The sequence below is a fragment of the Falco peregrinus genome, chromosome 7 (genome assembly GCF_023634155.1).
Source record: "Falco peregrinus isolate bFalPer1 chromosome 7, bFalPer1.pri, whole genome shotgun sequence".
Taxonomy (NCBI): Eukaryota; Metazoa; Chordata; class Aves; order Falconiformes; family Falconidae; genus Falco; species Falco peregrinus.
The window spans coordinates 44,954,045-44,971,300 of record NC_073727.1 but is presented as its reverse complement, the minus strand read 5'-3'; the positions used below and the strand labels follow the sequence as shown (position 1 = coordinate 44,971,300).

At 40.2% G+C, this 17,256-nt stretch overlaps 1 protein-coding gene across 2 annotated transcripts in view; it reads right to left on the bottom strand.

The window, feature by feature from the left end:
- The window catches only part of RGS17 (regulator of G protein signaling 17), a 76,247-nt gene that overhangs the window by 19,491 nt on the left and 39,500 nt on the right, over positions 1-17,256 (bottom strand). For both annotated transcript variants that reach the window (XM_027796908.2, XM_027796909.2), the window contains exon 2: positions 11,980-12,123. In XM_027796908.2, coding sequence (XP_027652709.1) covers positions 11,980-12,098 — 119 coding nt within the window. In that variant the 5' untranslated portion in view covers positions 12,099-12,123. The remainder of the gene's footprint in view (positions 1-11,979; positions 12,124-17,256) is intronic.

Sequence of the window (17,256 nt, the reverse complement as noted above, 5' to 3'; positions counted from 1 at the left end):
GCTGAACGTTCCCAGCTCTCCCAGCCTTTCCTCACAGGAAAGGTACTGCAGTCCCATAATAATTTTAGTGGCCCTTTGCTGGACTGTCTCCAGGATGTCCAGGTCTCTTGCAATGAAGAGCCCAGAATTGGAGACAGTACTCCAGGTGTCACCACCAGTGCCACAACCAACACATTTACAATGATCATATTTAAAGAAAGTCATTTAAAGAACATTTTTGGGGCTACTTAAAAAAATATAATGAAATTTACACTACAGGGTGACTTCATGGTAAAGGAGGGAAATGCTCTCAAGGTCAATGCAGGCTGAAAGGTATGTGGAAGGAGACCAGTCCTTTTAATGGACAGCCTTGCTGAACTTGCTTTCCTCTCTGCTCCTGTGTGACTGATTTAAACTACCTACCTACAGATACTGCAGCTCAGCAGGCATCCAAAGGCAGATGGAAACTACCAGTGTGCACTGTACTTGAACTTCTGAAATAAAGGACGCTCCCTCTCAGACTAGTATTGAGCAAAAGTTGTAACTATGCAAGGGAGGAAAGAACCAGTGATTTAAAGCAATCTGACTTTCCTAAACTCTCCTTTTTACCTCAGATCTATTTTTTCTTCTGAAAATCTGTAAGAAAAATTCTTTCTGCTGGATTCTACTTTAGAGATTATATCACTTTTACATAATGATAGCCACACCAGAAGCTATTACAACTTTTGGAAACTTTTAGTCTTTTCTAGGATAAATTTTTGAAGTTTCTGTTCTCAGATGTGGAATGTAATTTCTGTATAGTTAAGAAATCCATGGCTTGCCAAAGTTTGCTTGCTAATAATTCCTAATGAAGTTACTCTGGCTTTCATTGCTGTAGAGCTGGTTTCTGCTTTAGGCAAGATTCAACTCAAGGGTGTATTTCTCTTGTCAGGTCACCCAACAGATGACTAGTCTGGCTGTCAGCTTCATTCCTTCCTTCAGAATAATATTACTGTTCTTATTCCATCTTGTACAATGGATACATCTAATTACTAGACAGTTTGCCATGTCTTTACTCCTAGCTACAGCTATTTTGCAACCAATTCCTTCATACATTTGAGATAATTAAAAGTGGCAGTTGTCTAGTGTTCAAAGAAATAGAAATTGTATTCTTTGAAAGGGTAACTTGATGAATAGAAGCCCTCCAATCCACTAGCAAGCAAGCCTAATGGTCTCAATTAATTCTGACAAATGGGCCTTGTCTCACTTACTGTAGTGGCTTTTTTTTTTTATTTATTATTGGTTTGCAGAGATGAAAATAGCAGCAACAGTAAAGAATTGAGCCTGATTAGGGTCACTCCTTTGATTCCATAGATTGTTTCCAAATGGGAAGAAACGCCTGGGAGCATTTCATACTAAATTCATACTAAATTTTCTTTTCATAAGGTGTTGTAAAGTTCTTCAATTAAAGAGGGCTGTATGTATTTGTAAAGTATAATTCCTACCATGATGTTTACGAACAGCGTATTTTATGAAATTAGCCTGGACCAAACTAGTTTACGTTTGTCCACATTACAATCAAATGAGATGGGGGATCTTACACAGAACATCTGTCCAAGTAACAAACAGGAGTGAGAACCACCATGCCAGACTGTATACATTACAGGCATCTGTTTTGATGGATGTTAACTGTTGGTTTTCGCACTTTCTGTTAGACAAGGCCCTGAGCTGGGAAGCACTTTCGGCACGGATGCCAACAGGAACCGAAGGTATCCATTGCCCTGTAATGGGTGCTTAGCCTCTGCTGGTGCCAGGCCCTCAATCAGCTACTTCAAAAGAGCCAGACATTTGCCATCTAGACAAATATGTGTCTACGTATGGAATTATTAAGAGTGACTAGACAAGATTCATATCTCCCTTGCCTTTCTGCCTCACATAATGAATGTTTGACCCACTTTTCTGGTGAGAGGATCTCCATCTTACAAGTGTTATCTACTGGGGTGTCAACTCATTTCCATGATACATTCTCTCATTTTTTCTCTTAAAAGGGCTAGACATTTATTCCTGTTTTAACTGACATTTTAAACCGATTTGGAATGATACACGGTTAAAAAATAAACCTTTGTAAGATGGAAATTTTCCCGCTAACAGATTTAAGTAGCCTAATTTTTTTCCCTTTTAGCTTGGAACTACAGACTACCTTTATTCTTGCAAATAAAACCAGCTGGGAGAGTTCTCTGGCCTGACAAGGCACCACGTAGCCCCTGTTTGTAAAGCCAATACCTAAAACAGGGCTTCTGCACCTGTGACAGGTCATTGCCTGCACTCTGCAAGGGGGTTAACACTTGCTAACAATTTCACTGTACATACAGATGATTGCTTGAGCCTGTATTTGACCCTGGCCCTGCTTAGTTCACTAGTATAGAAACAATCAGTGTATTTAATTTGGATAAGACTTTTTTTTGTTGGTTTTGCATGTTAAATGTTTAGGATTTTATTATACTCCATGATGAACAAAGTTTGGAGGATTTGCAAGGCCACCTTGGCACCTTTAAAAGGACACCATATATTAACATGCCTTATTTCAGCTTATATTCTGATCTTAGACCCATTTTGACCTTTCACACACTTCTCCATTTCTGTGGTTTTCCATGGACTCCTGAGTTAACACATCTTTGTGTAAATACCTAACTGCCAAATTTGCAATAAGGAAGCAAAAAACCAGCCCAAATCCTATCAGGGGAGATTTCAAGGGCTCCAAACACCCAACAGCTGAAAATCACAACATAAACTGGACTCAGGCATCCTCGGCACTCTTGGGTTTTTTGTTTTTCCTTTTTTTCCACAGCAACAGTCAAGCTGTGCGCTGGTGACAGAAAATCTGTCATGACAATACAAATCTTCCTTCAGCCACTGTTCCACAGACACCAAACTGAATAGCATTTTGGCACAGGCAGTTGGGAAACAGGCAGGAGTGGCAAGGGAGAGCCAAGATGCTGATGCTCTGAAGCAATCCATCTCTTAAACGGCCTCTGAGGAGACATCAAGCTGCTTTACCCCAGTGGAGGTGATTCTGCTATTGCTTTCTCTCCCCCTAGCCTCCTCAAGAGCAGCTGTCCCTGAATACACTCTGTGTGCTGCGCCAGGGCAGAATCAAGATAATTTTCTAAACTTAACTAGACTTAGTCTGCTATCTCCTTCTAAGGAGCTACTGTCAGTATCTTCTGTGCAGCTGAATTATAATGAGCCTTGTGTTATCCCAAATCCCCTCTGAGCATGTATTTATTCTTCAATTTAGTAGGATTGCCGTTCTGATTTATTTATTTTTTTTGCATTCCAATTTTCTTTACAGAATTGTTTGCTTGAAATAGGACTATTTTCTGCAGTTAGACCGATGCGGGATTCTTATCTCAGTAGTATTACACACAGAGGGATCTATGCATTTGGTTTGTGAAGCTTCAGAAACATTTATTAAAATTTTGCTAATATGTTTATGTTCTACCCATTCTCTAACCTGCTTATGTTATCACAGATGGGTAAAAATGTCAGTAAACACATGAGTCTCCATCTGTTCCTCAAAATGAAATGAACTTTCAAAGTTTAAAATATTAAGGATAAAATCCTGATACTAATAAAGCTTGGCCCAGAGAGCCCAGGGCTGGTTTTGATGTTAATGAGGATTCTACGACTGGCTTGTGATCAAAGTTAACAGACCGGCTGCCTGAGAAGCTATTTCTCCACTCTTTGCATTAGACTTCTATTTTATTATGGGGAGGAACAAGTTTACCCCATACCTTTGAAAATAGAAACATCTATCAGTTTACATGCAGTTAGTCTCAGTTTACAGTTTTTTCAAGGTTTTTTTAAACCAGAATTCTTGGTTGAAAAGGAATTTAAAATGAATTATGTATGCTGGATGGCTGATACGTCTTGTGTGTCTTTGTGCTTCCACCACAATTTCATGGTAGGCCAGCAGCACCTTAGTGACTGCTCCTTGGCAGACACTTGCCGCAATAAATGCAGTGTGTAGCTTACAGATTTCTCCTAGAGAACTGCATGATTTTGATTTACTTTGCACGTCCCACAAAGCAATGACCTGCACCAAAGCTGCTTCTGCAGGAGCTGGCTGGTGCACATCCCCTGCCCCTGCTCCGTGGCTGTGCAAGGGCTTGTGCTTCCACAGGGCTGTGGAGGCAGGTGGCAGGGGGCTGAGAAGAAAAAAAGAGGAAGATAAAAGGTGCTGGATGACCTTGGAAATAGGGATTTCCTGGCTGCTTTTTCACAACGGGAGATGAGATGTGTTTGATTAATTTAGAACAGGGCTCCACAGTGACCGAGGTAGGCTCTCATGAGATTAAACAGGTTAATTTTAAGCTTTCTTTAGTTGTTTTTACATTAAATTTTGGTTTTTGTAGATTTTATTTCTATAGTTCTTTTGGTTTGCTGGTAACATTTTGATTTCCTGCATTCACATCTTACTCTTCAGAGTAGATGCAGGAAAAATTATGGAGAAGTAGCTTGCTGCAGTTAGCACACCTGAGACCTCATCTAGCATACCTTTGCACCTTGTGTCATCATTTATGTAGAATAAACGTGCTCCCCTCTTTCAAACAGCATTTCACATCTGCTTCACAGGGAGGTGCAGGAAGCGGTCAAAGCTGCCTTTACTCACCACCTCTGGAGCTCTGGGATAAGCTGTGTGTGGAATCACATCTGAGGTATATCTGTGCTCTGTCTCAAGGAGAGAGGAGACTTCCAGGAATTATTAGGCTAACACTGACAATCTGGCTCAGTGCCACAGAAGGGCACAAGCCCAGAGGTTAGCAAGTCAGGCTGTGATGCCCTGGGAGAGTTGTGTAAACAAGCATGCACAGAGCCACCTGTCCCCAGCCTGCCCTGAGGAGCTAAACATCCATAAAACTACTGCAAAAACACTTGCACTGTCTGAATCATAAAGCAGAGTGAGCCTATTAAATATCATACCCATTAGGAAGACATGCTTCTCCCTTCTGAGTTTTTTAACTTTAGAGATCATCCCTTTCTCTGGCTTTAAAGCAAAAAGAAATACTTTACTTGGGTATTATTTAATAAGTGCTGTTAACATAACTTACTAAAGTATAAAAAAAAATATTTGACAAGCTATTTATTTTTAGAGTGTCTTCTGCTTGTTTTTCCAAATGCTGAGAATTTAAATTTCTTATTTTAAGTAGCTCAGGGAACCTTGAAAGGCCCATTTCTGAGGACTAAGTAAATCCTTACCCCACACTCACCCCATGGTGCATTCCAGTGACAGCAGGAATGCCTGCCAGGCAGCTTTCTCTCATGGCCTCAGCACTGAGGATATGTGGACTTAAAGGCAAGGTGAGTTCAGACTGATTTACTAGAGTTACTAGAATATCACATTTGGTAGGTTGCGTGACAGGTCATAAAATGGATTTTATCCAGCTTTAAATTCTACCTGTCAGAAGAACTGGTGCTCCATTCCGAAGAAAGCACCAGTGCTGCTCATTGCACTGTGAGGATACAGATGATACTGTCCTATAGATGCATAAAGCATGAGTTCCTGTGCTAGCTAAGCCTACTATCCCTCAGAATAAATTATTTTCCAGGAAAGACAGAGAATGTTTTCATCTTTGACCTCTGCAACAGCAAATGATAAAGACATATGGAAATCCTGTGTCTTTAAAGTAGTTTAAAGTGTAAAAAGGCTCAGAATGAAACATCTTTTCCCATTAAATATTTAAAAATATCAGTTTCTATTTCAATAAAATAGAGTACAGTAGCCTGCAGTAGAGTACAACAATTCCTGATGCACTTTTCCATATTTGCTTTTCTCGGGTGTGATGTTTCAAAAAGGTAAAATGCAGAGAGTTGAGTACATCTGTTTCAGATGCATTGTCCTATGTGTTCAGGGAGGAAAAGAAAAATTTAAAAAATAGGTTTGTAATAAAAAATAAAATTGAAACCCAAAAATATTTTTTAAAATGAGTGCTTTTGTTTCAAAGGCAAAGATTTAATTTAATTTTCTTTCTGAAAGCTTTAACAAAATTCTGGAGCCTGCATGACTCTTTTTGTACCATCTAGTCTACTCCTAGTATAAAAGATCTGCTGCAGACAAGTATAGGAAGAACATGGATTTTGTTTTCCATGTATTTCAGAACATGTGGCTATAATTCGTTGCGTTAAATTGTTTTTTGTTTCTATCCTGTCTTTGCTTCCCTCTTCTCCAAACTTTCTACCGTAGTTAAATAAGATAATGCAGCCATGACTATAACCCCTAGGGATTATCTTGTGTAGTCATGCAAAGTTTAGACACAATTTTTGAATGGCAAATTCACACTGAATACACCAGAAAAAAATATTCATCTCAAAGTACTGGAAAGGTGAGAAGTGCAAAAAAATATTGTTTGGGTTTGTGTTTTTCATTTAGAGTACTATCTGTTTGTTAGGAGGAGGAAAATGTTGAACCCCATAGAGAAAAAAAAAAAGTAATTTAAAATTGTCCTTAGAACTGTATCTGTCATTTCATATTCATGGTGCAAGTTACAGAAATATCTTCTTGTAGACCCAAGTCAACTGCTAAACCCATGCAAGAAAAATGTTCCCTTTAATAAAGAAAAATATTTGTGTAACAAGGTCATCAGGAAGAAGTTTCAGATGTAACTCACAGCAGTCATAGGCAAGTTATAAGAACTGGAGGAGAAAGGTTTCTTGCCAAGAGCAACTGTTGTTTACTGCCAAGCTGGCAAACACCCTATCTTCCTTGGCATCTCCTGGGTGTGGGAAACTAGTCATGGAAGGGTCACAAGAAATCAAATGGCAGGCATAGCTTTTTACAAGACAGCTCAGAGCTGCTGGACATGCGAGTCCCTTTCCCTCTTTCACAAGAGTCTTCAGCAGTTGTTTTAATGGTTCCCTTTAAGGTAAAGGTCTTCCAGCTCGCACATTTGAATTGAACTACAGAACCAAGTGAAGCTGTGTGATCATCTTCACTTATCCCCTGGGAGCCTTGTCCCATTCCCCAGGCTCCCGTACTGCTACGGTCTCTTGCAGGGCAGATGTTAGATGCCTTCTGAGCCTTCTGTGTGTTGTAAGAGGAGAGGGATTATCAGGCATCAGAGTGTCCCTCAGCTTTAAAATTCACTGAGCACCTTACGAAAGGAAGAAAGGATTAAATGTATGACTCCTGCTCTGGGAGGGGGGAAAAAGAGGAAGCAAAATCAAATTGGCAGAAGAACCAACATCCCTGTGATAGCATCTTGTGAGGGTTTTTTTTGAAGAATGTGACTTACAGGTGTTTGCAAAGAGAATGACTGACTTCATGTCTGCTCGTAAAGCTGGAGTAATGGATTGCTAAATCAGGTTGGGGAGGTGAAACAGCAGGCTTCTACCCCTACCTCGCCAAGCTGAGCTCAAAACTCTAAAGCCACAGCACTAAATACTAGATGTGCAGCGCTCTGGAGAAAGTGTAATTGAGGAAATTATAGACTGTCAGGGGTCTTACTGCAAATTTTGCAACTCTCAGGCTACCCAAGTAATTGAAATTACACCTAGTAAGAAAGCCTTTTCTTCTGTCCTTTATGGGAACAGTGTTTTGTGGAAACTTAAGACACAGGGTGAGATTCACTCCAGCACCTTAGGTAGCTGGCTGGTACTTATCTGTTAGATGCTTTAGTGAGGCAGTCTTCCTCAAGTAAGCACCTAAGGCCTGTATATGGCCAGTGGAGAGAGGAAGGTCCTATTAGAAGATCTCCAGAGGGATATATCATCTGCCTCTGCAGTCGGTGGACAAGCTTTTCCTGTTGGGAACCTCAGAAACACTTTATTTTCTCCACTTGGGAGGACTGCTTCCTGCACTATTGATGCTCAGGTACCAGCTCAGGGCTCAAGCTAGCTGGGCAACACCCTGACCATACCACCATACCTATTACAATAAACTGGCCAATGTAAGGAGTCTGCTTACCTCTATCTTTTCCAATCTGATCACACCTTGGTAATCAGCCCTGCTTTACTCTTGTAAACTGAGCAATTTACTGTCCTGACAGTTATCAGTGCCAATAGATGTAGCAGGTCTGGCTGGGATGGAGTTAATTTTCTTCATAGCAGCCCATATGGTGCTGTGCTTTGTGACCAAAACAGTGCTGATAACACACCAGTGCTGTAGCTGTTGCTGAACAGCATCAAGGATTCCTCTGTTTCTCATGCTGCCCTGTTAGCGAACAGGCTGGCACTGCACCCGAGGCTGGGAGGGGACACAGCCAGGACAGCCGACCCCAGCTGACCAAAGGGATCTGACAGTGTGCTCAGCAATAAAAGCTGGGGGAAGAAGGAGGAAAGAGGGGGGTTCAGAGCTGTAGTGTCTGCCTTCCCGAGTAACTGTTAACATGCGATGGAGCCCTGCTTTCCTGGAAGTGGCTGAACACCTGCCTGCCCAGGGGAAGCAGTGAATTAATTCCTTATTTTGCTTTACTTGTGCATACAGCTTTGCTTTATCTATGGAACTGTCTTTTTCTGAGCCTGGGAGTTTTGTCACTTTCACCCTTCTGATTCTCTCCTTCATCCCATGGGGCAGGAGTGAGCAAGTGGCTGCGTGGGGCTGAGCTGCCTACCAGTTATCCAACAACAGCAGAGAAGTACTCCAAATATTTGTTACCTGTAAGATAGAATTATTAGAGACTTAAAAAAAATAATGTTTGTAATAAGATGTATTGAATAAATTTTTGATCTAACTTTTTGCTGTTAACAAGCCTCTGTTAGGCAAAGTACTATTTCCCAAACAAAGATGTGAATATTTGCCTATGCTGTTAAGCAAACAGAAGACTTAATGCCTATTCTGATTGTAACACAGGGTGGAACAGCAGAAAACAAACATCACATGATTCACAAAAGATATTTTTAGAATTCTAATGATTTGTTTGGATATATGAACTATTTAATTAACTCTTCAAACAGATAAAAGTGAAAGCTTCTTATTAAAAGCTGCATATACCTCCACCATTTCTGTGAATGGTGAGGAAGCCGAGGCACTAAGAAGTTAAGATGTAAGACCTGTCCTCAGCCACACAGGCTGGTAGAAAAACAGAATAAAAGTCTCCTGATCTTAATATTGACAGTTAAAGCATTGTCATCACCATGAATAAATCCAGAAACACTTCCAGGCAGGTATCTCTTGAGAAATTCAAGTTACTCAAATACAAAGACCTGTGGAACTAGGGAAAGCATGTCATTATGTTAGGTCCAGAGAACCTGTTACAACTGTCGATTAGGCTTTCCTGATACAGAGAACTGCTCTAGAGAATTACCTACCTATAAACCCCTATATAATGAGTGACTAGTAAAGTTTGTTATGTATTTTTTTTCAAAACTAGTTTTTTAGGGTACACAACTGAGGCAAGAACAGTAATCCGTACTGTACCTGGACAGTTCAAAGTTACCAAACAAATTTGGCACCAGAACCAATTAATTCATTTTAAATGAGATTCTGAAACATTTCATATTGGCTTTTTCAAAGTTTTGCCCCATCTCTCCTCTAATGGAGTTTCCACTGTGGAATCACAGAAGATAGAGCTGGAAAAGACTTACTACATCATCTGTTCTCCCTTTCTGATTTTACAAAATGCAAATGAAGTCACTATCCTCTTTGACCCATTCTTTGACTTAATCCTGAAAACTGGCTTAAACTGACAGGATTTCTCCATGCTCAGTCTAATCTACTTTCTAAAAAACCCCAACCCTCAAAACCCCAAAACCCCAGAAAAGCAGGATATTAACAGAAAAGAAAAAAAATAATGAGTTACTAAAGCAGCTGAAGGGACATCCTACATTTTAAAGCAATAATTGTCCTAATTTAGATTTCATATGCACAACTGTTCAAATATATAACAGTATTGCACTCTGAGGAGTGGAGGCACTAGGAGTCATAAAGCTCGTGAAAGCTTCAAAATATAGTTGTCAAATTAGACTTCTTGAGCTATAGCATGCTAAAAAAATAAAATCGGTTCTCTATAAGTTTTAGAAATTAGACTGATACTTTTATGGCCATTCATGTTGCAGTATGCAAGGTAAAAGCCAACCCTAGCTGTACATGTACTACGACAAGCTTTATTTTCATTCAGCAAAGAGATGTTGTAGTCATGGTGGATAATTCTATGAAAACATCTTTTCAGGGGTTAGTTAAAAGCAAGCAGAGTGCTAGGAATTCCTGAAAAACCAAGAACAAACATGAAACGTGGTGCACCCATGTCTTTACTGCAGCAGATCTAGTCACACATGTTAGACAGGAGACAGTAGAATAGGAAAGGTACAGAGGGAGACACAAGGTTGGTGGATAGACAGAAGAGAGATAAGAATAAACCATGATCTGGGTCAGTTTCTGTATCACAGAGATAAAAACAGAGAAGACTAAGAAAAGACAGCTGAAGGGGGATATGAGAGAACCCTATAAAATCTTGATCATCCTGGGAACAATTATTCACTGTTCCTCACAGTCATAAGGACAAGGAAGCATCAAGTGAAATTAACATCTAGTAGGTTAAAATAATTACAAGGGAGTAATAGTTCACAGGGGGCACAGGTCCGTTGTAGAATTTATTGCTACAGGAAACTCTGGATGCCAAAAGTTTAGATGAGTTCAGGAAGTCACTTCAGAAAATGGTTGGACAAATTAATGAAAGAAAATTCCATCAAGGGCTATAAAACACACAGAAATAACCTGTGGGCCAGGAAGTCCCTGAGCTGGAGACTGGCAGAAGCTGTGAGGAGTTTTGCTGTGGGCAGGTTGAGGAGGTACATGTCCACTTGTTTTATCCTTTCCTTGTGGCATCTGCTACAGGTCACTGCCTGAAATAGGATACTGAGCTAAATGGACCTCTCTGGTCTGTAACAGTACAACTAATCTTACATTGTGCCCTTGTCACAAAGCAGTGATAACAATGGCAAAACATTCTCCCTTTTTCTTCCCACTTAATACATTTCCATGTCTCTGCTGTACGGATTGAACACATTGCAAAGTAACTTCATAAAAGCATGAGGTCTCACTCATCCTTGCTCCAAATATCCTCTGCCTTCAGGTGAAATTGGAAGTAACAGCCAAGGCAGGTCCACCCTGGTACTGCCTCCACGGTGCGGTATTTTGTAAAAAGCTGTCCCATGTGATGCCTGGTGCATACGTGCTGCTATGTATTTTTTAATATACTGGGGGCAAATAGCCTCAGATTTTAGATTGGGTCCAGATGGCTGATTCAAGTGAAAACAGAGATACACAGAGGAATGGTCACTCCAAAAAGACTGAACTGTGTATGTAATAGGATGCACAGGCTCTGAACAATACTGCACGTCAATTACTTTATATTTCAACACTAACTATGTTCATGAAAAAGAGAAATAAAAACTGATGCATCTCAAGACACTGTGAATGTAAAGCTATTTCTGAAACTGGTTTTAATTCTTTGACTTTCCAAGTGAACTCTTTGTTTAGGAAAAGACAAGCAGCCACAATTTTTGAGCTTTTTTCCCACTAAAATTATGCCACACCAGTTAAAAGATAAAGTGGAATTTAAGGCTTGCATTTTTGGATTTACAGAATATATATTGTGCAACAACTAAGTAGTAAAACAGGTCACCATATATTCACATTTATGACCATCTCCCATTTACCACCCTGAATGCAGAGAACTGCAATATCAAAAGTACAAGCAGAAAAAAACCCCTTTGAATGCAAATTACAAAACAACCATATCAAGTCTCATTCATACATACTAGTTTTACAACTGAAATTTCCTCATTTAGTTATGGTTTAAGTAGGGTAAATATAGCTTCAATTTACTATTCTCTCCTCTTCCCCCTCACAAGATGTCCAACCAAATCAGGGAATTGTTTAATCAAATTTTTAAGTGACATATTAAATTGTGCCGCTTGGCAGCAATCCTCTCCCAGAATTTTGCATGTTCCCAGTGCCTGGCACTTTCCATTGTCATCGTTTACCTGTGGCAGATATGGAACCAAATATACTACAGGACATACCATGAACAGCTGCAGCAACAGCACCAACAAAAGCAACATGTGTTGTTGGGCCTTTGGTTTCCAGGTGCTTGAGACACAGCTGATGCTCCTTCATTTTGTGACTGCTGCCTCTTTCTCATTTCAGCTACTTCAGTGCCCAAGTGGCTATAAGAACACAGACATAAGAGATGTACAGAATTACTACAGACCATCATAAAGTACATTCACATTTCTACAGCAATCTCTGATTCTATTGATTCTCACAGCTCATGGCAACAAAAGTATGTGGCTATCAACTGTGCTGGTCAAGTAATAGTCCTATTGTGTTAAAAGCAGTTTCCAGAAGACCACATTTTAGTGACACGCTTAGGCTACCGTGCTGTTGAATCACTTCTATTCTTATTGCTTTGGGCAGACTAAAAGGACTGTTTATTACCCTTTTGAAGAGCAAGCTACACAGCTTGCGTAGCACTTGGTAGAGACCGAGTTGTTCCTTACCATGCGACTATCACAGCTCTTTCCATTGTACTAAAAATACAGCGGGATGGTTATTCACTTTAAACATGAGCTGGAAACTGATCTTTTTTACTTTTTTACTTCTCTGGTCAATGCTGGACCACTGAAATTGATGTAAGTGATATTATATCACAGGCACTAATAGCTGTCTGTTAAGAGCCCAAATTATTGTGTCGTAACTGGGAGGTTTGCTACTTAAGAGTTATTATCTGTAAATAAAATGAATAACAAATATGTATTTCCAAAATACTTTTCCAACTTTGGAACTATTTTCTGGTCATAGAAGATTTTCTTTTGCTCACTGCCAGTCTTTCCTAGATTTTGTTAGGCCAAGATACTTTTATTTCCAGTCACTTGCAATATGGAGCTGGAAGTAATATTCCGTGCATTACTTGGTTTTCAAAAGAACTTAAAACATTATTTGCTAAGTTATGTTATTTAGGAAGGTTTAGATGTCACGATTCTTCTAATGGTTCACATCTTTGTACAACAACTGGAAATTTCCCAGAGTAATGGCTATTACAAGCATATATAAAGTAGAGTAAGTTTAGTACTTTTGACTTTGAAAAACTACAAACAGGTTTCTGTGGGGAGGAGCCTGGTTTAAGACAGAAGCAGGTAGAAGATGGCCTGGTGTGAGCAGCATGTGCTGTGCCCCACACCCCCTGGAGCATCCTGCTGCAGCCAGGAGTGCTGGGGAAAGGCAGACTCTGGTTCATTTGCCACCTGGGTGCATCATGCACAGACAACTGAGAGATGCGCTGCTCCGTCTACGTGCATTCAAGCAGAAGCTGTGAGAGTTTGCATTTATATGGTTGCTAAAACTCCTCAAGTTCTTCTTCTGTAATAGTGTCCTTCTAGACAGTTTACACACAACAATGTGTAGCAAGGATACTAAGCTTCGAAACTCAAACTCATGCTGCAAAACTCAAGGTTGGTGGCTATTTCAGCTTCTTGCATGCCTAACTTTTCCACGTACACTGTCAATGAGCAGAATCAAGTAATTTCTGAAGTATTTGGTCAAATTAAACAATGAAGAACCATTTAACTACCTCTGGTGAGTGCACCTGCTTATGCTATTTATATTACTTAAGGTTTATGGTTGCTGAACCCGTAAGGATTAAAATGACATACTAAAAAAAAACCCACACCATTTTTTTATCAAATGTGAACATGAGTTTTTAACCAGGGTGCTTTGACATAATTGATAAATTGCCCAAATTTTTACGATAGATAGGAAGGAAATGAAAAGTGTTGCAGCATAATATTTAGCTCAGATAGTGAGTGACACTATGGAGTCACTTTCTCCAATTACAGCACTGAACTTCTGCTGACTGTGCATGATGCAGTTAAATTATTTCATAGATAGCTGTGTCATGCTGTGAATGGTACTTGCTTCAGCAAAGTGCAATGACTATGGTTAAAGGAATTAAAGCCAGATATTATCACAGGGAGCGTTTGTTTCTTGTAAGATAGAGATTCTAGAAACATAAACCCACAAAATGTATTAGTTTCAGAAACCAGTCAAATTACCCATATTTAGGTATTTGTAGGGCTGTAATCTTGGAATGAAAACATCCCACGCATTCCATCCACATACCTAAAGCCATGCATTTTTTACACAATTTTAGCTGTATATATATATAAAATGGACTATGGCTAGAATCTGTTGCACTATAAATACAAGGGGGCAGGATGAAGGTTATCCATTCAGACATGATGATGACAGTTGGTGACTTTGCTGTAGTTTCACAATAACTTTAACACAGCACAAGCTGCCACTGCCACTAAAATAAATGTCTCTCCCTTTCCTCCTGCACAGCTGAGAGTCCCTCACTCCCTCAGCTGAGCCATCCCCTTCTTTGTGCTGGCAGTAGCATTTGTGCATTGGTGAACTGGATAAAAGAGTAGGCGTGATTTAAAATTAATCCAGAAGGGGGGAAAAAATATAGTTTCAACTTGTTTCAAGTCCCAGTCTCGTTCACCTTGGGAAGACGTGAGCACTTGGGCCAGAGCAAGGGAGGAGAAAGAACATCAGGGAGGTGAGGGGAGTGTGAGGACAACTTCCTTCCACCCCTGCTCACACTGTCGGGAAGTGATGGTGGAACGGATGGGAGCTGTGCAGCTGCAGAAAGGCAAAACCTGCAACTGTAATTCCCAACACACAGCACATGGCACGGCCAGGAGGAAGGGTCAGAAGTACGGTTTCACAGGAATGGTTCATGTCCTCAACCCTGCCCAGCAACCTCTGCCATTGAAAATTCTCCATCATTCACCTTTCAGTATGGATTGCCATGGCCAGTAGTTTTGGAGGTTTTCAAGTCTGGCAGTATGTGGTAGGAGTTGTGAGAAAACATGGGTCTTCATTGTAGAGCATTTCAGGAGGCATGGTTTCCTCCAAGGCTGCTCAGAGCCCACAAGCTAGCCAGTCTTTAGAGTGGGACTGCTTGCTTTGCTGTGCGCTGACTGCTCAGGAGTACAGATAACCCATCGCTTTCCTGACCATGCATTATTTGGAGGAGGAAAAGGGAAGTCTCTGATTGCAGGTGCAGTTATATTTATCTATTTAGGCTGCATTTGAAAGAAAAGGAAAAAGAAAAGGAAAAGAAAAAAAAAAGATAAAAAATCCCCCCTCCACAATCCTGTGTACTTAAATACAGGGATAGTTTGCATTCTAGCCCTAATACAGTATGTTAGGCTATTTGAGGATACGACATTATTTACAATGCTAGGAAAGGGCTCCAAGGGGCTATCTCTTGAAATGGGTTGATAACATGGATACTGTCTAGTGGGACTATCAGTAGCTTCCAAACATAATAGGCAAAGATCTTACTGGTGCAGTGGGACAGAGTTCTATTTAATCCATTTCAGATTCTGTCCCTACCACAGCTAATGTTGGTGTTCACTTCGAACCTTGCTGCATCCGACTATGCAAACTGTTATTTAGCTTGGCATGACTGGCACATTGATCAATAAAAGTGCAAGGCTGAAAATTCAAGCAGTGGGACAGTGTTCTCAGTGAATGCATGAACGATATTCACTCATCTGGCTTAACCACTGGCTGAAGCCAAATTTATCAGCCCTTTTCTTCTGCTTGTGTTACATTCTCTTGGAGAGCTTCTAAGCTGAAGTCTATAAGAAAGATGAAAAATCTACCCCGTGATTGAAAACAATAATATGCTTATTGAGGATGAAGTAGAATGGGTGGAAACTTTAGTTTCATGCTTATTTTGGTTGGATTTTGTGTTTCATGTTATATTTGCAAATACCAGATGTCATCTAAGCAAAACTGTAATTGATCCATTAGATTATTTAGGATGCAGAAGCAGGAATATCTTAATTCTCAGCTATATTTAGAGACTGAACTGTAGACAGAGGGTTTATATTTGGTGCCTTGGTCCAAAGCAAAAAAAAAAGAAATTTAGAATCTTTAATTCAGCAAGTCAGTCTGATGAGATACATTCTTTTCCTGCAAATAAGTGTGAAAGTTACTACATAATTCTGAAGGAGTAGAATACTGTGAACTGATGTTGAACAGACCTTCTAGCATAGTGGTACAAATTGCACATACTCTCTCCAAGATCTCAGTTCCCCTTTTAGCTTTTTCAACATTTCATTCTTCCTAAGACCTTCTAGCTTGGCAAAGATACTGGGTGGTGAAGGTGGGCCTTTTTCCAATTAAATAATTTTTGTCCTTGCTACTCTATATGATCTCTCAGACCATCACAACACAGGTATAAGTTTCTTCTGCCAGTTTCGCATCTGGTTCTTTGTTTCCATTTGGTGGCATGGTTTACTAACAGTGCTATGATTTCCATTTGTGCTGAGAGGAAAAAGGGATAGTATTCTAGTTTGTTTGACTGACTCATTCTCTTGGGGGTGGGTAGGTATTATGGCCCTCTGAGCAATCCCATAATCACGAAGGATTTCATTTTGCAGAACATCTGCTGTCCCTGCTCTGTGTCTGAGGAAAGGAACCCAAGGGCACAGCAACTGTTTATTATAAAAGTTATGAGACAGGTAGTTCATATAAGCTCAGAGCAAGAAAGTCTGTGCAGCCCTGTGTGTATCTTCAATCTTGCAGTGCTAGAAGAATACAAAAACTAAAAAATACTTAGAAATTTGGAGCAAGGCTTCCTTGTCAGTTTTGGAACCGATGGCACAAGGATCTATTTCTATGTTTAGACAGTGTAATTACCACTTATTCCACTGAGTACTCAGGGGTAATTATTACAGAAATCCCCTTGTGCACAGAGCAGTATCTTGGGAAAACAGCTCAAAAAGGAATAACTGATGGAAGAATCATCTGGTTTATTACATTTATACCTGGGCAGCCCTATTGAATACCAACTACAGTCATTTCAAATCCCATGGAGTGCCTCTAGAAGATGAAAAGAAAGTAATTTATGAACAGCTGCACCTCCCTGATTCTCCACCTTCTGCAGGACTTGAGCTAAGGTTTTAGAGTGTTTTCCCTGGAGATTCCCAAGGTATTGGACATGGCACAAAACACAGGCTGCATCATTTCAGTCATTTCAGTGGCTCTATCGATGCCTATTCTCTGATGAAGCAAGAGCAAGCTTCCCCGTCCACCTTGACCCCAGCCTCAAAAGCCTGCTGTTACGACCCTGCAAATTATCTGAGCTTTTGGCACTGTCCCATCCAGCCCCATCTGCTCATTTTGGAGTTTCCCCGGCACATTACCCTCCTGCAAGCATTTCTGTCCCCCTCTCAGGATTGAAAGGGCATTCCCCAGAGAAGCTCATGTATTAGGAATTCATA